This window comes from Ursus americanus, chromosome 20 (assembly GCF_024610735.1).
Source record: "Ursus americanus isolate L20-20 chromosome 20, mUrsAme1.1.p, whole genome shotgun sequence".
Taxonomy (NCBI): Eukaryota; Metazoa; Chordata; class Mammalia; order Carnivora; family Ursidae; genus Ursus; species Ursus americanus.
The window spans coordinates 4,061,797-4,088,143 of NC_142146.1; the positions used below are offsets into that span (position 1 = coordinate 4,061,797).

The 26,347-nt window shown below is 45.0% G+C and overlaps 2 protein-coding genes across 3 annotated transcripts in view; one reads left to right on the plus strand and one right to left on the minus strand.

The window, feature by feature from the left end:
- UBP1 (upstream binding protein 1) overlaps nt 1-18,627 on the plus strand; it is a 52,423-nt gene extending 33,796 nt beyond the window's left edge. For both annotated transcript variants that reach the window (XM_045798305.2, XM_045798306.2), the window contains 8 exons: nt 4,479-4,582; nt 6,662-6,716; nt 6,968-7,061; nt 9,901-9,991; nt 10,733-10,848; nt 12,999-13,141; nt 14,060-14,111; nt 16,656-18,627. In XM_045798305.2, coding sequence (XP_045654261.1) covers nt 4,479-4,582; nt 6,662-6,716; nt 6,968-7,061; nt 9,901-9,991; nt 10,733-10,848; nt 12,999-13,141; nt 14,060-14,111; nt 16,656-16,693 — 693 coding nt within the window. In that variant the 3' untranslated portion in view covers nt 16,694-18,627. The remainder of the gene's footprint in view (nt 1-4,478; nt 4,583-6,661; nt 6,717-6,967; nt 7,062-9,900; nt 9,992-10,732; nt 10,849-12,998; nt 13,142-14,059; nt 14,112-16,655) is intronic.
- Nucleotides 18,628-20,307: 1,680 nt separating this feature from the next.
- The window catches only part of FBXL2 (F-box and leucine rich repeat protein 2), a 112,927-nt gene continuing 106,887 nt past the window's right edge, over nt 20,308-26,347 (minus strand). The window contains 2 exon segments of the mRNA XM_045798307.2: nt 20,308-20,681; nt 21,330-21,542. Coding sequence (XP_045654263.2) covers nt 20,574-20,681; nt 21,330-21,542 — 321 coding nt within the window. The 3' untranslated portion in view covers nt 20,308-20,573.

The following is a 26,347-nucleotide window of genomic DNA, read 5'->3' on the forward strand; positions in this document are numbered from 1 at the left end:
CTGGGTTTTTGGATTGGGGTCAGAGGTTGTATGGAACAACTGTGTGCTCCTTCCCTGGAATGCCCCCCTCCAATTTTATGTTTTTAATCCTCTATCTCATTTCCCAGATGAAGACTCCCAAATAGTTCTTGGTAAACTTTTCTGGGGAGATCCTGGTAACTCAAGTCACTTTTCCCTTCTTGTTGGAAACTATTGAATTAGAAGGAATGGGTTCTGATAATTCATAAATTAAAGAAATCTGTTACAGCCCAGAGCTAATCTGGAGATGACAGAATTGTTGGTAAATTATTAATGATTCTTAACTCAAGTCTAAAGTATGCAAAACGTCAGCAGTTCACTGGCCTGGGATTTCACATCTTCCTAGAGCGCATTGCTTGCTGCCCTGGGCTGTGTTTGGTTGGGTTAAGATACTTCCAGGGGGTGGTTAGAGCTCCTCTTTGAAACCTGTTTTAAAAAAGCCGGGTACAGATTAAACTCTTTAAAAAAGTCCACAGCATTTTCTATATTTCTGCAAGTGCCTACAAAGAAAGGCCAGCGTTTCTCTCAGTTCTTGGATAGTGACAGTTGGCTTTCATTAGGAAGGGAGGTCAGGCTCACCTGTTAAAAGGTGTTGTGTGAACTGGTCCCACACTGAATAGAGGCCCTACTGTTGATTCTGAAGAGCTGCCACCCAACAAACCCTTTAATCGTCCGCTGGTCCTGGTCTCTGAGCTGTATTTTACTGGCTCAAATCAGGACTGCCAGTGTCTACGGTCTGAAGTGGGTCGGCATTTTCCGGTCCCCCAGGGGCGGGACTTTGTTCTCAGTGCCCCAAAACCGTGCCCACACAAGTCCAAGCCAGGTTTTGCTGGAGCCATCATGAGTTACAGACTCCCCTCAGGAACAAAGGCAGTCCAGCACTGCTTGCCTTTACAGACAGGGAGGCAGGACAAGGTAGAAGAAACATCGTGCAAGTCTTCCTTGGTGTGCCCTTGCCCTCCTGGCTTGAGACTGGAAGAGGAGCCGGTAAGACGGGCAGGCGGGCCGCAGTGTGGCAAGCAGCCTGGCCATTTGAGACCCTGCTGCCCATTACTCTCGAAAAGCCGAGGCCTCCCAACAGGACCAGTTTTCTCCGAATACTGGTTTCCTGGTGTTCAGTGAGTCGGGCCTTATATTTATTGGGCAAGTTTTAGATGTCAGCTGTTAATTAGCAGCCCTGGTTTTCTACTGTTAAAGGAATCGAGACGTGTACAAGTGAAATAGGTGTGTTTATGGAGGTTCTGTACGTTTGGTGTCCCTGCCGTCGTGCCGTGTTAACTTGAGGCTGTTCATGGCTTCACGTCCTCAGGCAGTGGGCAGTGATGAACAGAGCAGGCGTGGGGATGCTTGGTATTAAAGGTTCATCTTACTTGCATGTGCATGTTAGGCTACGTCATAGTATTCTGTATCTGGGGAGGGTGCTGTAGCAAGAAAATGATCTTCCAGGTAGTGGAGCTGATGATGGGCAAGTGACACCCAGAAAGTTACCAGACCTGTCACTCGGGTTCCTCAGACTGCACAAGCAGCAGAGGTACCGCTTTGTAAGATGAAGGGAGAAACGAGGCCCTGGTTTAAAAGGAGGGGGCAGAGTTGTGTAAAAGGTCATCAAGAGGGAAATTGGTGTGCATGCAGTGAGTTCACCCGTGCTGTCCAGCTAGATTTCGATTGCTTTTTTGAAAGTTGGTAGTCGTTGAAACAGTAAGTCTGTAGTCACTTTGCCAATTTTTGAGGGGATACATAAGAGCCTGGGATTTCTTTTTTATTTTCTTTCTGTCTGTACTTCCTATGGGTGTCAGACATGTTGTAAGCACCTATGACCATCGGGGAGACGAGTTTCCGCCCTCGGAGTGCTTCACAGTCTCTTAGCTCTTTCACACTGGGGTCTGGACACTCCTACATGCAAAAGAATTTTGAAAAAGTTTATACTCTCTTGTATGTTTTCAGATTGACATGAGAGTTTTCATCATAAATTTAAACAGTTGCAAAGAAGACAATTTTCTGGCATTGTGAATATTTGTATTATAATTTAAAATAAAGCTATTATACTACTTTTGGAAGTGTATTCATAGCAATTTGACACCCACTATCATTCATTTAGAAAGTTCATGATGAAGCTCTTTAGTTAAGTCTGGAATTTTATCCCATTCCTCCTCCTCTTTTTTTTTTAAAGTTATTTATTTATTTATTTATTTATTTGACGTGGGGGGGGGCAGTGGGAGAGGAACACAAGCAGGGGCAGTGGAAGAGGGAGAAGCAGGCCTCCCGCTGAGCAGGGAGCCCGATGTGGGGCTCGATCCCAGAACGCTGGAATCATGACCTGAGCTGAAGGCAGACACTTAATGACTGAGCCACCCAGGCGCCCCCCCCCCACATTCTTCCTTCTTGATCTGTTTTTTCTTCCACTCCCCATAAATAATTTCTTCCCAATATGACATACTTTTATGCCTGAAAATCTTTTTTTTAAAAGATTGATTTATTTGAGAGAGCACGCATGCAGGCGAGCAGGGGTGGGGTAAGGGGACACAGGGAGAGAGAGGGAGAGAAGCAGACTCCCCACTGAACATGGAACCTGACATGGGACTCAATCTCACAACCCTGACGACATGACCTGAGCCAAAACCAAGAGTCAGATGCACAACTGACTGAATGGCCCCAGTGCCCCTGCCTGAAAATCTTTAAATGATCACCCTAGTTACTTCTTTATGATAAACTTACAGAAACTGAGATTTAAAATTTCCTCTAACCATAAAGCTTTTAAGTCAGTTGAGAAAATTTTTTTTTTAAGTAAACTGTACGACCACTGTGGGGTTTGAACTCATGACCCCTGAGATGTAGAGTAACATGCTCTCCTGACTGAGCCACCAGGCATCCCGAGAAATTGAAAACTACTTAGATGGGTACCAATTTATCAAAACATCATACACATTTTGATGAATAGTCAATTGTAAACATAGAAATATTATTGGAAATACATCATGAAGAATGAGACAAGGTAGAATGCAATCAAATTCTAGATTTTTTCATAGATAAGAGAAACTTTGTTTAGATGTGCTTATTTTTCTTTGAGCAGTGTCATTCAGGTCTTGAAATTCCTTTTTAGTTATCTGCACAAAATCCCAGTGACCTATTTTTCTGTGAATTGGTAGATTATTTCAGTACGTGTTAGCTGACACCAGGTCTCCTAAAGTTTTTGAAGGCAAGGAATTGAAAACTGCCTGACATTCAGAAGAATTATTTTATTTTTTTTTAAATTTTTTTATATTTATTTTTAAAGATTTTATTTATTCGACAGAGAGAGCGTGCACACAAGCAGGGGGAGCGGCAGGCAGAGGGAGAGGGAGAAGCAGGCTTCCTGCTGAGCAGAGAGCCTGACAGTGGGGCTCAATCCCGGGACTCTGGGATCATGACCTGAGCCGAAGGCAGACCCTTAATCAACTGAGCCACCCAGGTGCCACCAGAAGAATTGTTTTAGAGTCCTATACTTTTTTATTTATCCTAATACCTTTGAATGGTCTTTTGCTTGGTTTGGGGGAGGGTCTTCTATCCCCCATCCATGGTGAGGTAGGACGACTTTTTTGTGTAAAATGGGAGAATAATGTCGCCTTGAAACTGAGGACGTCCTCACACGAACGCATTCTAGATGGAATATCAGGGAGTGAGATAGACTTGCACTCCGTGCGTAGCTCGGGTTTGAAGGCTCGTACTTGGCTGCCCTGGCCTGCTCAGCCCGCTCAGCATGCTGTTGACTTTAGCTTTTTCACCTCTCCTGATTGTGATAGTCCATGCGTCTTTGTATCTTTACTCTGTCTTTGGTCAGAATGGTACCTGGAGTTTGAAAAATACCCTAGTTCACCATGCCCTTTCCAGAAACTATAAATAGCAAACATGTGTAGACAGGTAGAGAGATGCGGGCAGCACGTTACATGGTGATGTGTGTTGATGCTAGGCCTGCCTCACCTTGCTTGGGGATTATTAATCTTAGAGGAATCAAGGAAGCAAGTGTGTACTGGCGAGGCTGCTCCTTAGGCAAGAGGGCACAGGAGCGCCAGGGGGACAGAGCCACTGTCCTGGTCACCATAGGTGTCAGATGTCGCTTGTGAATCCATTCTTGACTCTGCTGTTCTAAACCTTGATAGGTAGCTGCTACAGGACTGGTAAAGAGGGAAGTGAAAGCTCTTGAAAGCCAGCTGTACGGAAGTGTACATTAAAAATGCCGCATACATTTTGCTGCTATCCTCACTTCAGGTCTTCCCTGAGGTCAGTCAGTGTGTAGACGCAGGTGGCAGGTAAAGCCACACAGAAGTAAATTTGATCTGTTTCTGTGAGGTTGCTTGATGAGTGTCAGGTGTCTTGTGTTTAATAACCTCGCGTTTGGCCAGACTAGAGAGTGACTTACAAAAATATTTCTTCCATACACTTCTACAAGCATATCATTAATTGATTTTTGTTTCTATCCTTAGTGTTCTCCATGGCCCGATACCCCCACAGCCTACGTGAATAGCAGCCCTTCCACAGCGCCCGCCTTCACGTCCCCACAGCAGGGCACTTGCAGCGTCCCCGACAGGTACCGCTTCGTGCCATCGCTCGCCCTGGGCGCTGGCCATGCTGTGCTCCTACATTGCCCTCTCTCTCACTTTCCAGCATCCTCTTTTTTATATATATCTGAGGTTTATAGTCATGGGAGCTAGCCACCTCAGTTTGAGAGGAAAATTGTCTTTTCTTTGCCTGCCAGCCTTTTTGCTCTTAGCCCTTCATGCCTCACATTCACAGCTGTAGAAATTACAGAAAAGGGGGTGTTTTCAAGATACAGTCTTGGTGAGAGAAAAAGAACATGAGTGGAGTTCAGGGATAAGGAAGGACAGTGAGTTATTAAGGTGAAGCTGTGACTTGGATGTGTTCAGATTGCATTTGTTACGAAGTACGTTTGTCTTCGGTGCACACCGTATCAAACAAGAGCTATTTCCCGCCCTGTTGTTTCTGCCTCACATTACACGTACTCTGTACTTATTTATTTATTTATTATGGTAAGTCTTTAAACTTAAAGGAAAAGCTTTCAATTTCTAAAACTTTACTGTGGTTTTAGAAATGGGGGTGGTAGACTTGTTCTGTTTTATTCTCTGGCTGTGATTGGCATCTGTGAACCCTGTGGGTTCCGGGTGGAGGCAGGGGATGGTGTCACGGGTCCTGCAGGTGCCACATGGTGCCCGGGGCGGGGGGGGGCTTGCCTTCCTGGGGCTCTGCTGAAGAGCTGATCCCGAGCAGGTCAGATCAGAAGTTCCCTGTTGTTGGGAGGTTTCTTGCTGGGAAGGAAAGTTACATAAGACTGCTGAGGGAAAGGTTCTCTTTCTTACACGTGGGCCGTGCCAACAGGTCTGTCTTGGTCAGCTCTGGCTGCTATGACAGAACACTAGACCAGGGCCTTAGAGACAACAGAAATTTGTTTCTTGCAGTTGTGCAGCTGGAAGTGTGAGGTCCAGGTGGTTCTGGTGAGGGCCCTCCAGGTTGCAGGTGCTGCCTGGGTCCTTGCGGTGGAGGAGAAGCCCTTCTGATCTCGTCTTCCTGGTCGCCTCCCAGGGGCCCCACCTCCTCACGCTGTCATGCCAGGGGGGGTGAGGTTGGTCAACATGTGCATTTTGAGGGAACACAAATACCAGTCTGTATCAGGGTCTGATAAGAACACAAACACGTGTTTTTCCCTGTGAAGATGAGTAGCCTGGCAGGCAGCACGTCCTGTAGATCTTCGTGCTGTACAAGGAGGAGCACACTCTTGGACTCTGCGTCGGAGAGACCAGGGACCGGCATGTCCCCGTGTCCCCATGTCCCCCATGTGGGGGCCGTTCTAGTCTCAGCCTGAGTCATCTTGGACAACGGTCATGACTTCAGAGGTGGGCTCTGGGCTCCCGCACTGCCGGCTGACCGCGCGGTTCCTGGAGCCGCCGCGCCCTGTGCTGGCCGGGAGCTGTGCTCTTCGGGTGACACACCTTCTCTGTCTGCGTGGGTCGAAAGGGACAGTCACCAGTCAGCATCAAAACTTAAGTAATTGAAGTACAGGTGCCAAGAAAGGAGTCTGGGCCCAGGACCAGGAAGGCTCCCACACTCCCTGTGGAGCTGTCTTCATTTTTGTTTGATCTTAAAAACTCAAGGAGAGTGTGGCACACCTTTGTCCTCTTGCTGCCCTGAATTTCCCTCTCTTTAATCATGGGTAAATGTAGTAAAGGGATATCATTTTCAGTTTTTACTTAGGACCATCTCTTGGAGCTCCTTATTTTATTAAAGAGTGTGTGTGTGCAGTTACTTTTTTAACTCTTTATCTTGATTTCTCATATTCTTTTCCTTACTAAAATGAATGAATATCCTTCATTTTCCTGGCACCCCTGGAAATAATCGGAATCCTTTTGTTTCCTAAAACTTGAAGTTCTTACTAGAACTTCTGGAGAAGGGGGAGGCACTCGTTAAGCCGCCACCTGTCAGTTCCTTCATACTCACTCCCTGACCGGTCCTGCCGGCGTTCTTCATTGCAAATCGACACGCTGTTCTACAGTTTACGTTAAATTTACCCAGTCTGATAGCCTTTAATGTCTTGGTTTAAATTGTGTGTGTGTGTGTATAATAATTTTCCTTTCCTTCCTTCCGTTCTCCCCAGCAATTCTTCTTCCCCAAACCATCAGGGAGATGGAGTTTCACAGGCCTCCAGTGAAGTAAGTGTCTTCTTCCTGAAGCTGATGATGCCCTCAGGGGCCTGCATTTTTAAGGCTCTTAAGGGGCTTGAGGCATTGTTTGGGTCTCTGAGTAGTCAGACCCATCCTCTTGGGTGTCTTTTTTTACTTTAAACTTGGAGGATTTTGTGTTTTGTTTAAACGTTGTTCTTTATAACATGCCAGTGACTTGGGTTTGTTTTTTGTAAGTTTGAATAGTTTCTTCTATTTGTGTTCATTTTCTTTGTTAATAGCAACTTCAGCCTTCAGCCACGATCCAGGAAACACAACAATGGCTGCTCAAAAACAGATTCTCTTCCTACACAAGACTGTTTTCCAATTTTTCAGGTATGTTTGTGTGTGTGTGTGTGTGTGTGTGTACATCTGTGTTTTGTACTTGTTTTTGTACTTTCATTAACCTTAATTTAAAAAAATTTTTTTCAAGTAATTATGGATTCATACCCAGTTTCACCTAGTGGTAACATCCTGCATACCTCTTGTACCAGGAAACTGACATCAGGACCATCTCCCAACTCACCAGTTTTATGTGCCTTCATTTTTGTACAGCTGTATACAGTTCTGTGCAGTTTTTCTCGTTTTATTAACTTCATTTGAAGTAATTTCTGCCTTACTATCGTTTGCAAAGATAGTACAGAGATGTTCTGTGTACCCGTCACTCAGTTTCTCATATAATCGTAGTATCAAATCTAGAAAATAGACATTGGTGCGATGTGTGTATATAGTTCTGTGTCACTTTATCACATGTGTGGATTCGTATAACCACTACCGAAGTTAAGATGCAGAATTACAGCATCACCACAGGGCTTTCCCTTACGCTTCCTGCCCCTCCCCCACCATATCTACTCCCTGGCAACCCGGAATCCGTCTCTTGGATTTTGTCGTTTTGAGAATGTTACATGAATGGAATCACATGGTATGTGACCTTCGAGGTTGGCTCTTGTTCCTGCTCAGCATGATGCCCCTGAGTTCATCTGAGTGATTCTGTAGACCAGCAGTTCCTCTTGATTGCTGTGTAGTAGTATGTGGTATGAATCCACTCAGGTCTGGCTTTTGTATGCTTGTTCTTTTTGTAGAGTTAGCTAACGGAGTATGTTGGTGGATCTTTTTTTTTTTTAAGATTTTATTTATTTATATGAGAGCACAAGTCGGGGAAGGGGCAGAGGGAGAGAATACCCAAGCAGACTCCCTCTCAGTATGGAGTCTGACGCAGGGCTTGATCTCACGACCCATGAGATCAGGACCTCAGGCAAAACCAAGAGTCGGACGCTTAACCGACTGAGCCACCGAGGCACCCCTGTTGATGGAACTTTAAAAGGGACCAAGTGGAGCTTCTCCAGGTGGCGCTCTAGGAAACCTGTTTAGAGAGCCGGTGATAGATGGACCACGTGGGGCAGGGGCAGCATTTCCCAAGTGTATTTGGCCTTGGGACCCTTTTCCTAACATAGCCTGGCTAAACACCTCCCGAGAGTTGCTGGGCCCCAGTAAACTGGTAGTGAACTGTAAACAGTAAACTGGTTGTGAGCTTGCCTTGCTGTGGGGCCAGGGAAGTGCAGTGCGAGCCTTCGAAGAGGACAGAACTGTGTGCGCACACCTGGCCTAGGGGAAAGCTTGATTGCACAAAGAACGTGGTTTCCTATTCCGTCAGCCATTTATTACGATACTGTGCAATGAGTAGTCATTCCCTGTGTAGCTCTCTGTCTCTTTAAAGTACTGGATGAAAGTCTTGCTAGCTTGTAGCCACATTTTTGTGTGACTATATCTTTGTGAAAAATTGGAAATTTAAAAATTTCATTGTGTGAGGAAGATGCATCTTAAACCCTTCTAGGGAAGGCACATGAAGAGCAGAGCACATACTCAAAGCGCCGACAGTGGGAACCGAGGGAGGTCCTTTAGATGAGTACAGGTTTCTGTGTGGAGAATTTTAAGCTCTTTTCACTGTGAGCAGCGCTTACATGGCTTGGCCTCCTGCATTTTACTTACACAGGAGCTTCCCAGCAGCAGAATGGGGAGGAGGAGGGTGAGGCTGCTGGCTCAGAGCCTCTGGTTGTTCCCCTTCAGGAAAGGCTGTGCGCACAAGCGTCTGTCCAGTTCTTCGTGCAGGCTGAGGAGATGTGCACACACATCTCGGGCCACAGCTGTAGGCCCCAGGAGAGGCGGGGAGACGGCCAGTCCTCGCTTCCCTGGCTCTGTAAAACGATCCCTTTAGTGTTTCTGCCTCACGGAGGTGGGCTTCTCTGGTCTTTATTTCTTTTACAAGCTGGGAAGTTATCAGGCTCTCACCTTCAAGCCTACAAAAATAGAAAGATAACCCCTTTATCCCATTCCATACCTAAGTGGGTATTTAATACATGGAAGTCATGCCTTAATCCCAGAGCACATCTTAATTATACCAATAAACTACATCTTGAGTGTTAATAAAGGGAAAAAAGAGACTACGGACACATTCAGACATAAAAAGGAGGAGAGGATGAACTTCCATGTAACCATCCCCAGCCTTTGGTCAGTTTTACTCTCTTCTGTCTCCCGCTTTTCTGTTACATTTTAAAGTAAATCCTAGTTACCATGTCATTTACACTTAGCAGCGATTTGTGGGGGAAACCCTAAGGTCTATGTGGTTCTGTGCCATGCTTTCGCTTGCATATTAAAATTGGCTGCTGTGACAGGTACGTTGCAGAATGTTTGCAAGTTGCGGTATAGAGAGGCCCAGGCCTAACTTTACTACCGACTTGGGCGGGTCCCCAAATCTCTAGAATTCCATTTCCTCTTTTTGTAAAATAAAACATTATTATTGTGATCTCAAGGTTAGTTATCTGTTTTTCCATGAAACCACCAGCCAGCCAAAACCAGGTGGGCAGTGAGGTCGTGTACTGGGAACAGACAGTCCTGCACCCCATTCATCTAGCTGACTGAGCTGCCTTTGGGCTTCTGAGCTCCTTCTTTGTACAGGACATGGAAGTGCCAGCATTTTATTTACTATTTATTTATTTTTTCTCTGTGGGACCGGGAGTGTGTATGTGCTTTCATATCTGTGTCTGTGAGTGTAACACAGGAGCCCGTGACGGTTTTGGGGACAGTTGGCTGTGTGAAGACAGATGCTGTGAAGCAGCCAGTCCTGCTTGTTCATTTTCCATTTCTTTGAAAACAGTCTCTTCTTGCTGTTCTCTAGGTGCCGACTTACTAAAGCTGACAAAGGAGGATTTAGTACAAATTTGTGGTGCAGCCGATGGTATTCGGCTCTATAACTCCCTAAAGTCCAGGTAAAATACCATGTTTAAAAGGAAGCGTTTGCTTGAGATGAGGCTGTACCCTGTGCGTGGGGAGCTGGGGCAGGACGTGTGTCAGTGCTGGGCTGGTGCGCCCGTGCGCTGCAGGCGGCGGTACTGCGCTCACAAGAAGACCCTCAGCGCAGGCCCAGGTATGACGCAGGCACTGATGAGGGCAGAGGTAGACTGTAGACTGTAGAAATGCACATGGGCAGTACTGAGTTCTCGAAGACGACTGGGTTTGCTGCCAAGAAAACAAACTTCTCGTTTAGGTGAGCGATACAGAATCTGTGGTTTTCAAGGTCATTTGACTACTACTTAAACAGTTGTTAAAAATGTAAACTTCTAATTGTGAATTAAAATGATGGAATTGTAAACTTTTCTGGCTTTTAAGATCCATTTACTCTCATTGCTATTTCTAGACTTGTATGAGAATTCCATTAAAATTGAATCTTACTAACTTTAAATTGCTGACTTAATCTTGAAACTTAAATGTACCAGCATCTGACAGACCATCTCAATGGTTTAGAGTCTGGATCATCAGATTAGACCACCTGTGATAGTTGGTGTGAGGTGTGTGTTTTTATATTTTTATTAGTCATTTATTTTGTATAATGAAACAATACTGTAAAGTTCTCACAAGGAAATAGAACTTAGAGTCCCGTAGTTGTTATTTGTACCTGCTGCGGGGCAGCTTTCTCCCGTCGGCTCACGCGTGGTGTCTTCTGATTGCAGGTCAGTTAGGCCCCGCTTGACCATCTATGTCTGCCAGGAGCAACCGAGCAGCTCACCACTGCAGGGGCAGCAGCCGGCAGTCGGCGGAGGCGACAGTGGCAGTGGGACGCCCTACGGTGGGTCCTGAGGGCATCGCGGCTCCCTGTCACTACCTTTCTGACACTGAGCAGAAACGGGGCTTGGCAGGACCGCCAGCCTCTCTGGGTGGGAGTGTGGATGGCATGAGGGACAGCAGTGCTGGGTCCAAAGCCTCGGGAGAGAGGAAGCTAACTGCCTTTCTCCACTCTTTCCGCCACTCTGAATCTCCTTTCTATCTGGCCCTTCGTGCCAGAAATCGCTAACAAGTGAAAGCCCAGCTTGAATGTTTTTTGGAGTTTTGCTGGCTTTTACTCCCCCCCCCCCCTTAAATCTCAGATTTACTAAAATGATGACTATAACATTGGCAGCTTGGCAAGAAGGCAGGAGGGTTTTTTTTTTCTTTTTCCCATTTTACTGACGGGGGGGGGGGGGGCACCTTAAAATATCACATGTGCCGAGATTCCTGTGTGTCCCAGCACCAAGCATGTGGACTTGTCTCCGACAGGCAGCCGGCCAGCACTGTGAGCTGTGTGCTGAGCGGCACTGCATCCCTGGGGCACAGTACTCGCACCCGTGCCGTTACCCATCTGTGTGTTGGGAGGGCTTCTCAGCCTACAGTGCCGGGTGAGAGCAGAGACAGACCCTGGCCCGTCTCTCCTCTAAATATGGCCCTTAAAAACAAAAGCAGTTATGCTTTCAAAGGATGTGTTTTCTCACCTGTAAGGTGGGTGTGTAAGGTTGGGTGTGTGGTATTCTGAAACAAAATAAGGGCAACACACTCTTTCCAGAGAGAAGTGTGTTAACAGAATTCACAGAGGCAAGAATTTACCCTAATTTTGGGTCGAGTCCTGAGAATCACTTTGTGTCTGAAAAATCCCAAGGAAGCATCACTCTTGTGAGCTTTTCCACTTGGTGTCATTTTGACTCTAAAAGCTGCGAATTTGAAGACTGCAGATACTAAGGCTTAGTCTGAAACGATAAAGCTCTAAAGGAGCTCTCCAGGCGTCACCAGGGTCTTGTATATGATTTACATGTGCGCGGTCAGCCTGTCGGACTTTGGAAGGTGTTTGCGGAGGAGGGTAGGAAACGTTGGCCAGCTGAGCCCCAGAGCAGGGGTTTTCTATGTTTCCAGCAAACTTCCATAAGAGGCCAAGTAGGAGATGCCTACTTTGTGGCCTCCGGGGGCTCTTTGCCGCCAGCTCTGCCACCGCAGCGCCAGGACCCGCACAGACTAGGTGTAGTGACGGGTGCGGCCATATTCTGATACAGTTCTGTTGGAAAAGAACAAGCGTGGGCAGGGTTGCGCTCGCATAGGCTGTACTTTGGGGACTCCGCCCTCGATCATCTCTGTGTCTCCCCTTAGTTGTAGTTCCACGCTCTAAGCTTCCCATAATGTGTAATTAGCAGAGTTTTCCATTATTGTGAGCACACAAGAAACCCCCCTGTTTGGGGAAGCCAAGTTCTAGCCCTGATGATCTTGCTGGCTGGCTTGACTCTGTGACTGAGCAGGGCCTACAAGAGCCGTGCTCACTGCAGATACACTCGGCAGCACATCACAGCCGCTGATGAGTTAAACGTCGCGGCAACAGGCCCCTTGGGTGCATGTGCTGCGGCCTGTGGACAGCAGGCATCTCTGCCTGTATCCTTAGCTCTTCACTCGGTGTCTTCGAGGCTGTGTTTCATTCTCTGGGGGATTCCTTGGGATAAATTCCCCGTAGGAGGATTACTGAATCAAGAACAGTGACAGAATTCTTTTTATTTATTGCTAGAAACACAAGACATTTGAAAACTGCTTTCTTCAGCTATAACTTATATACCATAAAGTCCTTCCATTGTAAGTGTCCAATTCAAGGATATTTTAGTAGATTGAGAGTTTTGCAGCCATTACCACTGTTGGGTTTTAGTCCCAGTACTCCAAAAAGGCCCCTGTGCCCATTTGCAGTTAATTCCTTTTTGTTTTTTAAGAAAAATTAAAACCTCAAATCCTTTTGTACAGATATTAATGTTTATTAAGTTGTGTGTGGCATAGTTAATTTATTATTTCAGTAGGTGGTAAGGGAGGAAAGAAATACTAGTTCCCATTTTTAATTTTTGTAAGTTTTCTTAGTACTTTGAAAGGGGTGATCTTCTTAGAGATGAGGTGGAAAACAGATTACTGCTAAAATGCTACTCTTATTTTTCATTTCAGTTTATCATGCAATCTACTTGGAAGAAATGGTTGCTTCAGAAGTTGCTCGAAAACTTGCATTGGTGTTTAATATTCCTTTCCACCAAATTAACCAGGTCTACAGACAGGGGCCCACTGGTATTCACATTCTTGTTAGCGATCAGGTAATGCGAACTGGCGTGCCATTGCTTCTCCCTTCCACAGTCGACATTTACTTTCTCTCTCACCGAAGAACTATAGAAAAATTCTGTGATCTCTTGTGCAAGTACTCCTGAGAATCAGTTTTAAAGAGCTGGGGTCCAATTTTTAAAAATCTAAAACCAAGAGTTTCAGGCATCCTGGTGATACAAGGAATATAAACCCAGACCCGTGGCTATGGCCCTTTTGTCCCCCACCCTCCCTTAGACACTCACCGGGAACTTCGGGGTTAGTGGGGCTTTGGCCCATTTTATGAAGGAGGGGGCATTTGGTTGTGTTTTCCTTTTGTCCACTATTTGATGACTGATCTTTATTTTAAAAAAATTTTTTTTAAGAGTTTATTTATTTGAGAGAGAGAAGTTACGAGTGGTGGCAGAGGGAGAAGGAGAAGCAGACTCCCCACTGAGCAGGGAGCCCAATGCGGGGCTCGATCCCAGGGCCCTGGGATCACGACCTGAGCTGAAGGCAGACACTTAACCAATGGAGTCACCCAGGTGCCCCTGATGACTGAGTTTTAAAAACGTTAAGGTTGTTGTCCCCCAAGTGTTCAGCGACAAGCAGGTAACAATAGAAGACCGCTAACGCCGTGACTCTGTGTTAAGAGTTGTTATTCACAGGGCCCGGCGGGGAAAGCTCCCAGTGGGTCAGGTGGGTTGTGGCACTGTCTCAGGCCTAGGCAGCACGAGGCCCCACCAGTGCAGCAGGTGAAAACGCTCACTACCTCACCCTGCCTTCACCAGTTATCATTTCGACCACCGAGTTCTGTATTTGTGCAAAAGTATATAGATGGTGACATTTTCCTAGAGCTGCTAATTCTACTCTTTTCTGATCAGCTCATAAAAAACAGTTGGATCTTAATTGTGTTATCTGCTTTATCCTTCTAGATGGTTCAGAACTTTCAAGATGAGAGTTGTTTTTTATTCTTCACAGTAAAAGGTACTTGGCATGAGTGCATGTGTTTTGAAATGCTGAAATCGTGAAAGATGATGTGTGCCTGTAGTCAGTAGTCCTCTTGTGTGTTCACTTTTGAAAATGCTGGCTTTACTAGTTTTCAGAGTTTGAAAAATGAATCAAGAGAATATTTCTAGTGGTTATAGAAGAAACTAACTAGCAAATAAGAGGAGTCAGTCCTAGATTATTGGGAAAAAATAATTCAGCCACCATTTTCCTGAGCACCTTGTGTCAGGCAGCTTTTGGTGCTTGAACAAAACACTCCATGGAACTCTTCGTGGGGAAAGCAAACCAGAATTAGCCACCAGATGCATACAATTACAGAATTTTTTAAGTACCGTGAAGGAGTGGGAAAGTAGGGGTGCTTGTGTTTAAGGGGTCGCTGGGTAGGGGGACATGGAACGGATGGGCAAGGCCTTTCTGAGGAGGTGTCAGTAATGCTGAGACTTGAAGAGTGAGGGGAGCCGCCCACCTGAGGAACACCCCAAGGCGGTGTGAGGTTGTGTGCGAAGGAGAGAGCCGGGCTGCTGTGCAGGGCCAAGTGAAGGCTGTGTCTCTGCCGCGCAGCATGAGGGGCACGTGGAGCAAGATGGAGTCAGGGTGGGAGGTACGGTCTGGTGTGCGGGACCTGGGCATGGCGGTAGTTGAGACTTTATTTGAAATGCATTGGGAAGTCAGTGAAGTTGTTTAAACAAAGGAGGAATGTGATTAGGTTTTTCTTCCACTCTTGCAACTCTGTGGAGGCAGATGGGAATTGGGGGAAAGCTGGAGGCAGGAGAGGTCACCTGGGTCTGACACATTTATGGGCATTTCCTGCTGGGCTCCACAGTTGAGCGATTGGCAGGAGGGTGACTCTTGTAAGAGCAGCTGGGCGGATGGTGTACCCAGCGGAGAGGCAGGACTGGTTGGGGGGAAGCAGTGAAGAGTTCTATCTTATGTGTGCTTGGAAAGATCAAGTTGGCAGTGAATTGTCCCCATCTGGGGCTGGCAGGAGAGCTTGGATGTGTAATTTGGAAGCCTTTAGCACATCAGCAGTGACTCTAAGCTGTAGAAGTCATTGCAATCATTTAGGGAAAGAATATGGAGGGAGGGTCTGGATGGGGCTCAGGTGAGTTCCAACCGGAGGGCTAATGGAGGGATTTTTAAAATGCAAAATTATTACATGAGGAGGAGAGACTTAAAAGTCTGGTGGGTTAAGATCCGAATCCAGTGCTAGCACAAAAGCTGTACCTCGAAGAGCAAGTCCTGCGTCCCCCTTCCCCGGGAGTCCCTCTTGAAGGGTGTGGTCCAAAACAGCAGCGCCGGATGGCTTCGTGGGGCCGGGTGCCTTTGCTGTCCTGTGAGCGGCAAGGGTAGCTTCAGCCGAGCTGGTGTGCCACCTCGTTCGCTGTCACAGCATCTTTGGCTTAGTGCGCTTCTGCTTAGCCTCTTGTTGTCAAAGTAGTACAGCTTTTACTCTGCAAAACTCACATTGTCCAAAAAAGGAAATTCCTACTGTAAGCGTATGGTCGTGTTCCGTGCAGTTGGACAGTGCTAATGTCAGACACTGCGGGACATCCCCTCCAGTCTCAGGATGCTGTTTCTCAGACTCCTGTCCTCATGAAAACATCTCTTTTGTTCTTTTTTTTTTTTTTTTTTTTTTTTTTTTTTAAGATTTTATTTATTTGACAGAGATAGAGACAGCCAGCGAGAGAGGGAACACAAGCAGGGGGAGTGGGAGAGGAAGAAGCAGGCTCATAGCAGAAGAGCCCGATGTGGGGCTCGATCCCAGATCGCTGGGATCACGCCCTGAGCCGAAGGCAGACGCTTAACCGCTGTGCCACCCAGGCGCCCCAAGATTTTATTTATTTATTCGACAGAGATAGAGACAGCAGCGAGAGAGGGAACACAGGCAGGGAGAGTGGGAGAGGAAGAAGCACGCTCATAGGAGAGGAGCCTGATGTGGGGCTCGATCCCAGAACGCCGAGATCACGCCCTGAGCCGAAGGCAGACGCTTAACCGCTGTGCCACCCAGGCGCCCCCTCTTTTGTTCTTTGATGGATGCCTGTGCTGCTTCTAGCCATTTCCTGAGAGACACTAGGCCATCCGACAAAAGTAGTGATATTTTCAAAATGTGTCAGATCTGCCTCTGAGGAGCTAAAAACTTATTTCCAGGAAAGATGGAAGCACTCTGTATGTTGCGTGCAGTTGTCTGTCTTGGGGCCTGCCGCGGCATCCCCACCTGTGCTCCCCCAGCTCCCCCCCTTGCTTACACCACTTTGGCCGCTTGTCTCGAACCCCCCCCCCCCCCACGCCCCAGAGCTGACAGACAGCATGGATACTGGGCGCTCATGGGCGTATGGGCCCGACATCAAAAAGTAAAATCTCTCAACGGGGACTGTGTAGATGTTCTTTCTCTAGAATTACTCAAAGGTAACTTGAATTAGGAAGGGAAGCTGTAGCTCTCTGGGAGTTTTCAGTTTAATGGCCTTGATTTTCCAAAGCCTGCCTAAAAGAACTGTGTGTCACGTCTCTTTCCTTTTCCTGCAGCTGAGAACGGTGATGGGATCCACATAGTTTTGAAGTGATGTCATACTTAGTCTGAACTATATTCAGTACCAAATAAAGTCATGCTTAAAAGTGTGTGAAGACTGAATCCAAGAAGTCTTGGGATTGGATTTTACCGTATGAAATGTTTCATATTGAAAACACAAGATGACCTTTCTAATGAGCTGTATGAGAGGTGAATCTCCTCACGGTCACTGCCATAGCCAAGCATCCTCGTGAGAGTGAGCACGTCGGGACAGCACGCGTGCGGCTCTGGGGGCCACGTGCTGGCGGGGCTGCCTGCTTCTCTGGCAGAGGCCAGTAGATACAGTTCCTAGAAGCAGCCTTTGCTGTCTTTTTACACTGTATGCGGTTTGGAAATGAATGTAAAAAACGTACTGTGGGCATTTACCTTTCTGTGCCAGTTTGGCTTTTATGGCCTGAACCTTATGCTGACCCAGAGCGGGGGTGGGGGGGAAAGTGCTGTCGTGGAGTCAGCACGGAATCTGTCTGCAGATGCGATGTGCCGAGACCGCGATCGGGGCTCAGGTAAGAGGCTTGGCACCTTCGCGGAAGAAATCATGTCTAAGGGTGTGTGTGACGGGCCCGTGCCAGACCGGGGAGGATCCAAGCCAGGAAGGCGGGCTTGAAGCCAACTGCACTATCAAGAGTACCTTGGTGAGAGGAGCAGTGTAAACCCTAATAGGTACAAAGACTTGTGTGTTTTTGCTTTGTCACAGATTTATTGAAAAACCTTTTGCTTCTGCTTCCATTTTTAGCATTTTGTTTCTGGTTTTCATTTTTGAAGCCCCATTGCCTTTTAAACTCATGTGGTGTTCCTCCCTTTCTGCCCCTCCCTGCCCCGCACCATCCTGTTCTTAAATGTTTTTAAAGCCCTGTCCCAGACAATGGAAACAGGTGCCCTAGGTAGGGGGAAACGTATGGTCGTTTCTGACTTGCTGTTAAGGGGTCTTTGTTATCAACAAGTTGAAATTATTCATGGCAAATGAGATGTCATAAATGAAACACTAAATTGTACCGTAAAAATCCCCCACACCTCTGAAATATGAGCTTTAGTACAATCATGGGTGAATATTTTGGTGATTATTTAAGAGGCTTTCTTATATATACCACATAATAGCTTCTCTTTCTATAAAAAGGGTGCCTCTTCCACAAAACCAAATGCTTGTCTGCCAGTACACTTCTCAAAGGGAGTCCACTGCTTTCGCAATTTTCCTGTCTTTCTCGCTTCCTTCTGCCCAAAGCCTTCCCCACGTGCACCAGCAAGCATCTGTGAGGCCTGTGGTGTCACAGACCAGTTCTTGAAACTTCAATTCCCCTTTAACTATAGCATCTCTGACCAGTTACCCAGCTGTCTTGGTTCTGAATGTGTTATTTGAATCTTATCTTTGTTCAAGTGGAAATAGGAATGAGTAATTTGGCCTTTGAAATCTCCCAGAAGACAAACTACTTCAGTGGGTAAAAGCTTTGATCTTTTGTTTTATTCTTAAAGGGTTATTGGATACAGAGAAGCCCAGTCTCTACTTTCATCTTCAGTTTGAAAATATCTGTAACTCCTTTAGACCCTAAAAGCAGAGGAAGTTTCCTTTCTGTCATCTCCCTTTGCTTTTGTATGAACACGTTTTCTGTACCAATCGGGAAAGAAGTGAGCATATCTCTGGTTTTAGAGTGTTGCTTGTCCGTGTAGCATTCCTTTGTGAGTCTCAAGATATACGGAACAATAAATGTCATTTAATGCTGTGTGCTATTTTGAATTCCTCGTCAGGTTTTAGAAGTGGGGTTAAAAACACCTAAAAGCTCATTGAACTTGAAATTACACCAAGCAGCATTGAACATTAGTCTGTCCCAGTGAAGCAGGTTAAATTACAGCACCAGCAGATTTGCTACTTTGTTTTTTTTAATAGTAGGATGTATACATTTCAGTATAATAAATGTTTTCCGATTGTTTTGCAAATGTGTGTCTCATTTAAAATCCCAGTTCCTGATGGTGTCCCCTCAAGTCCTGGAACCGAGGGGGTTCTGTGCATGTGTTCTGAGCACCCCCAAGTCCACATGTTGTAAGAGGCAAGGCCTATGTGTTGTGTTCTTTTCAATCTGTTTTCTCAAAGCTGATGTAACTGAGGACAAATTATTCCATTCACTGTTCCACGCCTAGAGAGGAAGCAACCCTGATTTTCTCATCTGAGAAACCTCACCTGAGCTGCTCCTGTCTTCCAGTGAGGTCATAGGTCATTGAGGAATGAGTCCGGTAACTCTGACAGGTTGTGTCCTGGCTCAAAAGAGACCTGATCATAGAAATTTTTAAAACAGAGACTATAATTTACTGAAGCAGGTCTGTGTTTTATGCTCTTTATTTAAATAGCCTCCTGCATCAGTCGTGCCCCCACACACAGTGGTGTAAGTGTGTATTAAAAGAACCACTGTGGTGTATACACACACACACACACACTACACCAGGGAGCACTGGAGGATCTCGTCAGGCAGTGAGGTCATCAGGGCTTGAAAGCTTATTCTGATAATTTTGTTAAATTTACTTAAGGGGTCATGTATGCACCTGTCTTCTCTTCCGCTGTACCCTCAGTGCTCCTACACGGTCCGTCTGCTGGCAGCACTGCTGGTCATGGGGAAGTCCCACCTCAGTTTTGCTGTTCTACGCCAGCTTCCCGTGAGCTCTGTGCTCTTCGTGCTGGGGAACGGCTGCCAGGAAGGGTCAGCTGCCATGAACACTGAAGTTTACAATGTAAGAGTGGTGGTGGGTTCCTAAACTTCATAAATATCACACATGTGGACACCACAGAATGGAAACTAGAGCTTATCTGATTAATATTAGGAAGGTCTGAATTTGGAAAATGGTTTTGCTCAGATTTGTCTGCCATTAAGATTATAGCAATAAAACCCTCTGACTTAAGCCTTGCAATGGTTTATTCATTTTTATATTATGAGTCTAAAAGGTGCCAACACTTTACTGATCTAAGTGTGTATAATTTTTTGAATAGTTCTGGTGTAACTTGATTTCTAAGATTTTAAAATAAACTTGGAAAAAATCACACCCATTCTACATGCATCCATTCATTATTTTTAATTGATTATATATATTATAGATAACTTAAGCCTTAATTCTATTTCTTTAAGGTCCCCCAAGTTTTGTAAGAGATGACATGATTAGCTTTTCTCCTAGAACGAAAATGCACTCTGCCGTAGCACCTGCCACAGCTTATGTCCAGTCAGGCGACACAGACTGAGTTGTGTTTGTTTAGCTTTTGGTCCCCGAAAGTGTATATGACAAGTTGACAAACAGGTGAAGACCCTGCTCCACCCAGTTCAGAGTCGTCATTTCTTTGGTGTCTCATGAAAACCTAACTTGCCTCCCATCTAAGTCTACATATAAAACTCTCAGGCATCACAAATTTGCAGTACAGGTCACTTTGAGAAAGTTGCTATTTCATCTTCAAAGTGGAAAAGTCCTGCTGATCAAAATGAAATCCGTGTGAATTAAAGTAGCCCCCTCGCTTAAGTATCAGGTAGAAAGTCAACAGCTTGTTCTTCCTGCTCGACTTGTGCTAACACTGACGGTCTGTCTGAGGGATGCTGACAAAGCCAATGGCAGGACTTGCGTACCTAAGAAGGCACCCACCTCTTGTCCTGCATGGTCCAGGCTGCGCTGAGACCACTCTTGCCATGTGTTGGCAGACACAAAGCTTTGATTTGATTGCATCGTAGCAGAATGAAGGTGAAAACTCTCACCAGAGTTCCTGCAGTCCCTACCGAGGTCTTTTACCTGTAAATGTCTTTCCCGACGGAGAACCGAGAGGTTTGGGTGAAAGTGGAGCAGGTTGGGAAGACTCGGGTCTTCTCTGGAGGAAGGACACCTCGTCGTGCCTTGGGCTCAGGCAGCTGCCCTCAGAGAATGACACAGCACCTGCACAGTCGTTGTCCACTTCCTCCCACTGCTGTCGGGGGCGTGACAGGAGCAAAATAGGCATGGACTTTGACATGAGGAAGTTGAGCCTGGAAGCAGAAAGACAGGGAGGAGTCGTTATGTGTGTATTTTGAGGATTATAGGCACAATCCTAGATAAGCCCACAGTTCTCCATGTAGAATGGATTCTACTTGATCCTCAGGCAAATATTTCAAATAGAATTTCTGATGTAGGCTAGAGCTCTTCTGGTTTCCATGTGTATCCCCTAAACCAGCACCTTCTGAATTGAGGAGACCCAAGTATCTGCCCAGGGGCGGTCACTGGTCCTGTATGTGCCCTGAGCGGAGTCCTCACAGCTGTAGCACATGGGGCAGCTCGGGAGGTAAATGCAAAGCTGCTCCAACTTAAAGCATATTCAAGAAAACTAGGTGAACTACATGGGGGGAGAAAAGCCGCATTCCACTTAAGCCCTGTTCTCTGGAAGTTAACCAAGACCATGCATGGTCTCCTTCCCACTGGTAACGGGAAGTCTCTTTCCTTACAAGGGTCTGATCACCAGACTCTGAACCCACTGCCCCACACCCATTCTGGAAGCTGAATCTGCCAGGGTGAGCTCTAATAAGAAGACACTTGTAGACTACATCGGTTTGCATCACTGTAAGCTTAGGATTAAATGTGGAAGATGGGAGTCATGACATATTCATCGTTTGCTTGGAAAGTGTGCCACCCCCCCTTACCCGCATCCGCTTGATGCCCGCACGGGTAACCTGCTGGCAGTCATACAGCTCAAGCCGCTCCAGGCCGCGGCAGTTCTCCAGGTGCTCCAGGGCCACGTCGGTGATGAGGAGGCAGTTGTCCAACTCCAGTACCCGCAGCCTCTCGTGGCCGCAGGTGCTGTTGCTCAGGTGCAGGATCCCATCGTCTGTGATGAGCTCACAGTGGGACAGACTCTGGAACAGGGAAACATGCGCGGATGTTTGTAAAACCCACTCTTTCCGAGGCTGCAGGCCTGTGAGCAGCACAGAACTGGCCCAAGCAGGGTCCTACGGTAACCGCTCATCACAGGAGGATTAAACAAAACAAAACTTTGGGGTCCTTTGGCCATGGATTTGCTGCAGCTCTTGGTGGCTTCTCTTGTCTTTCCAATTATGTAAAGATGGAAATCAAATTGCAGGCGATGATACAGCTGAAGAGGACAATGTGAGAGGAGGATCCTGAACTCGCCTCCCATAAACTCCCTGATTCTGCAGCTGCATAAAGGACAGCCTACTCTGAAAAAAAAAAAAAACCTAAAAACTGACTCCTACACATTGAGTGAATGAGAGAAGGCCCAGGTCACAGCAGGTAGGAGAAGCTGGGGCACAGTCTTGCCATAAGTCCCACTCCCAGTGCAGAGACACAGCTGGGAAGGAACCCAAAACCTGGAATTTGTCCCTAAGGAGCAAAGGGCTTGAACCCCACGTTGAGCATCCCAGCTGTTAAGATCTGTACCTGAGAGACAAGCCCCTAAAATACCTAGCTTTGAAAACCAACAGGCTTACATCCACAAGACCCATGAGACTAGTGATCCCAGCAACAGCTCTTAAAGGGCTCACACACTTGGACTTACCCTCCTCAGAGCCCAGCATAGACGCGGCCCATTGAGGGGTGCCCAGACTTTGTGTGGGAGAGCCTTGTTTCCTTGTCTTGGAACAATGGCCTGAGGGCCAGGCATCTGATTAGACACATTTGGGGGCATGCTGGGGTACTCTATGGGGATTGGTGGGTACCCCTCTTTGTGCACTCCCTCTATCTTGCTCCAACTGGGGTGCTTTAAAAAAACAAAACAGAAAAACCCTCTAGGCTTCCCCCCCCCCTTTTTTCTACTTTTCTTTCTTGGTAGGCACCATCTCTATGCTCTCCCTCTGTCACTCCCCAGCTAGTGGGCGCCAACTTCTCACTCGCCCTACGCTGTGCTTCAGAACACCATTCTCTCTCAGGAAGGAACTTTTTAAAGTGTCCAGTGCCCTGGTTTTACATCTGGTACCGTGGTTTTTGCAGCTGCTGCTAGAGGACACCTCTACATCTCCTGGCTCTGGGGGCCAGTGGGATTTACGCTGGTGGGCCTCACAGGACTGTAACCAACAGAGAAAGAGTTCTTAAATGGCCCATATCCCCAGGGCACAGGAGTTCAGTCTGTAAAAGAGGCCTAGTAGCTTATCGTCATAGCTGCAGCCTGAGGGGCAGGCTTCTAATTAAACACATCTAAAGGCTAACAATACTGACTGGAGACCTCTGGAGGGCACCAGGATCTCTTGGATGGGAGCTTTTCTATGCATTGGGTATCCCATTTTTACTTCTGGTGCCCCAGTCTTTAGGGCTTGCCATTCAGGGATGCTCCTTGATCACCTAGCTCTGAGAGGATCCTGAACTCACCTCTCATAAACACCCCAATTCTACAGCTATAATAGATGAAAAAAAGTGGAGATAGCAAAAGGGACTTATGGGACAACATCAAGTGGACTAACATTCATATCATAGGGCTCTCAGAAGGACAGAAAGAAAGGAGAAGAAAAATTATTTCAAGAAATAATGGCTGAAAAATAACCTAGGGGTAAAAACAGACATCCAGATCCAGGAAGTCTAGAGAGTTCTATAAATATGAACCCCAAGAGACGCACACCAAGACAGATTATAATTAAAATGTCAAAAGTTAAAGAGAATCTTGAAATCAGCAAAAGAAAAACAACTTGTTATGTACAAGGGAATCTCCCATAAGACTATAAGCAGATTTTTCCACAGAAACTGCAGGACAGAAGGAAGTGGCATGATACATTCAAAGTACTGAAAGAAAAAAAATACTTCCAACAAAAAATACTCTTAACTAGCAATGTTATCATTCAGAATTGGAAGTAAGAGTTTTCCAGACAAGTTAAAGCTAAAGGAGTTAATCACCTTACCAAACCAGCTTTACAAAAAATAGTAAAGGGGCTATGGCGAGATGAAAAGACAGGGCACTAATTAATAAAACATGTGAAAGTATAAATCTCACTGGTAAAGGTAAATACAGAGCAAAGGTGTAATGGATGAATCATTTATAGAGCTATTATGAAGGCTAAAAGAAAAAAGTAGTAAATAAAACCCCAAAAACATAAACAACAAAACCCAAACTACAAACAAGATACACAAGATAAAAGATGTAAAGTGTACCATCAAAAACAAAACGGAGGAGGGAGGGAGAGTAAGCATGTAGAACTTTAGAATGTATTCAAATTTAAGCTGTTATCATAAAATAGACTGTTACAAATATAAGTTGTTATATGTAAGCCTCATGGTAAACCACAAAGTAAAAATCTATGGTAGATACACAAAAGATAAAGGAATCTAAGCATACCACTAAAAGCCATTAAACTACAAAGGAAGAGAACAAAGGAACAGAGAGGAACTACAAAACAGCCAGAAAACAACATAATGGCAATAAGTACGTAACTATCAATAATTACTTTAAATGTAAATGGGCTAAATTCTCCAATCAAAAGACACAGAGTTGGGGGACCTGGGTGGCTCAGTCGGTTAAGTCTGCCTTTGGCTCAGGTCATGATCCCAGGGTCCTAGGATGGAGCTCCATGTTGAGCTCCCTGCTCAGTAGGGAGCCTGCTTCTCCCTCTCCTCTCCACTTGTGCACTTTTTCACTATCTCTGTTTCTCTCTCAAATAAAATCTTAAAAAAAACAAAAAACAAAAAACAAAAGACATAGAGTGCCTGAATGAATTAAAAAAAAAAAGATCCATTTATATGCTGCCTCTAAGAGACTCACTTTAGGTGCAATGACACACACAGACTGAAAGCGAAGGGACGGAAAAAGACCAGGCAAATAAAAACCAAAAGAAAGTTGGAGGTAGCCATACTTACATCAGACAAAATACACTTTAAACACTATAATAACAAAGGACATTATTATAATGATATAAGGGTCAATCCAACAAGAGCATAAACATTGGTAAATATTAATGTACCCAACACAGGAGCACCTAAATATATAAAGCATATATTAAGTAAGTAATAGCAATACAATAAGCACAGAGGGCTTTAATACCCACTTATATCAATAGGTAGGTCATCCAGATGAAATCAGTAAGGAAAGATCAGCTGTACACAACCTGTTGGAACAGACGGACTTAACAGATGTATACAGAACATTCTATTCAAAAGCAGAATACACATTCTTCTCAAGTGCACATGGAATGTTCTCCATAACAGATATGTTAGAACACATAAGAAATCTCAATAAGTTTAAGATTAACATCATTATCAAACATTTTTTCCAATCACAATACTATGAAAGTAGAAATAATTACAAGAAGAAATGTGGAAAATTCACAAATATGTGGATATTTAACATGTTACTGAACCACCAATGAATGGGTCAAAGAAGAAATCAAAAGAGAAATTTTAAAAATGTCTTGAGACAAATGAAAATGGAAATGGAAAAAACAAAATTTATGCAATGCAGCAAAAGCAGTTCTAAGGCAATAGTTCATAGCAATAAAGTCCTACCTCAAGGAATGAGAAAAGTCAACCTAACTTCACACCTTAAGGAACTATGGAAAAATGACAGAGCCCAAAATTAGTAGAAGGAAGGAAACAAAGATCAAAGAGGACGTGAATGAAAGAGACTAAAAAGACAATAGAAAAGATCAATGAAACTAAGAGCTGGTTCTATGAAAAGATAAGCAAAATGGACAAACCTTTAGTTAGACTCACCAAGAAAAAAGAGAGGGCTCAAATAAATAAAATCAGGAATGAAAGAAGAGATGATACAACTGATACCACAGAAATACAAGAGATCATAAGAGACTACTAAGAACAATTATATGCCAACAAATTGGAAAACCTAGAAGAAACAGGTAATTTCCTAAAAACAAAGACCAACCAAAACAATAATGAAGAAATAGAAAATCTGAACATACTGATTACTAGTAAGGAGATTGACTCAGTAATCAAAACCCTCCCAACAAAGTGAAGTCCAGGACCAGATGGCTTCATTTGTAAATTCTACCAGATATTTAAAGAAGAATTTATATCAATCATTCTCACACTCTTCCAAAAAAGAGGAGGGAACATTTCCAAACTCATTTTGCAAGGGAAGCATTATCCTGATACTAAAACTAGACAAAAGACACTACAAAAAATGAAAATTACACACCAACATCTCTGATAAACACAGATGCAATAACCCTCAACAAAATATTATGAAACCAGATTCAACAGTACATTAAAAGAATCCTACACCATAATCAAGTACAATTTTTATTTCAGGGATGCGAAGATGTTTCAACATTTTCAAATCAATCAGTATGATAGAGCACATAAGCAAAATGAAGGCTAGAGAGCAGATATCATCTAAATAGAGGCAGTAGAATCTGACACAATTCAACATCCGTTTATAATAATAATAAAAAATCTCAACAGTGGGTAAAGAAGGGACATAACTCAAAATAATAAAGACTGAATATGACAAGCTCATAGCTAACATTATACTCAATGGGGAAAAGCTGAAAGATTCTCCTTTAAGGTGAGAAATGAGATAAGGATGCCCACTCTTGCCATGTTTATTCAACATGGTATTAGAAATCCTAGCCAGAGGAATTAGGCAGAAAAGGACAGAAAGACATCCAAATTAGAAAGAAATAAAACTGTCACTATTTGCAGATGACATGATATTATATATAGAAAACCCTAAAGACTCCACCAAAAAACCATTAGAACTAATAAA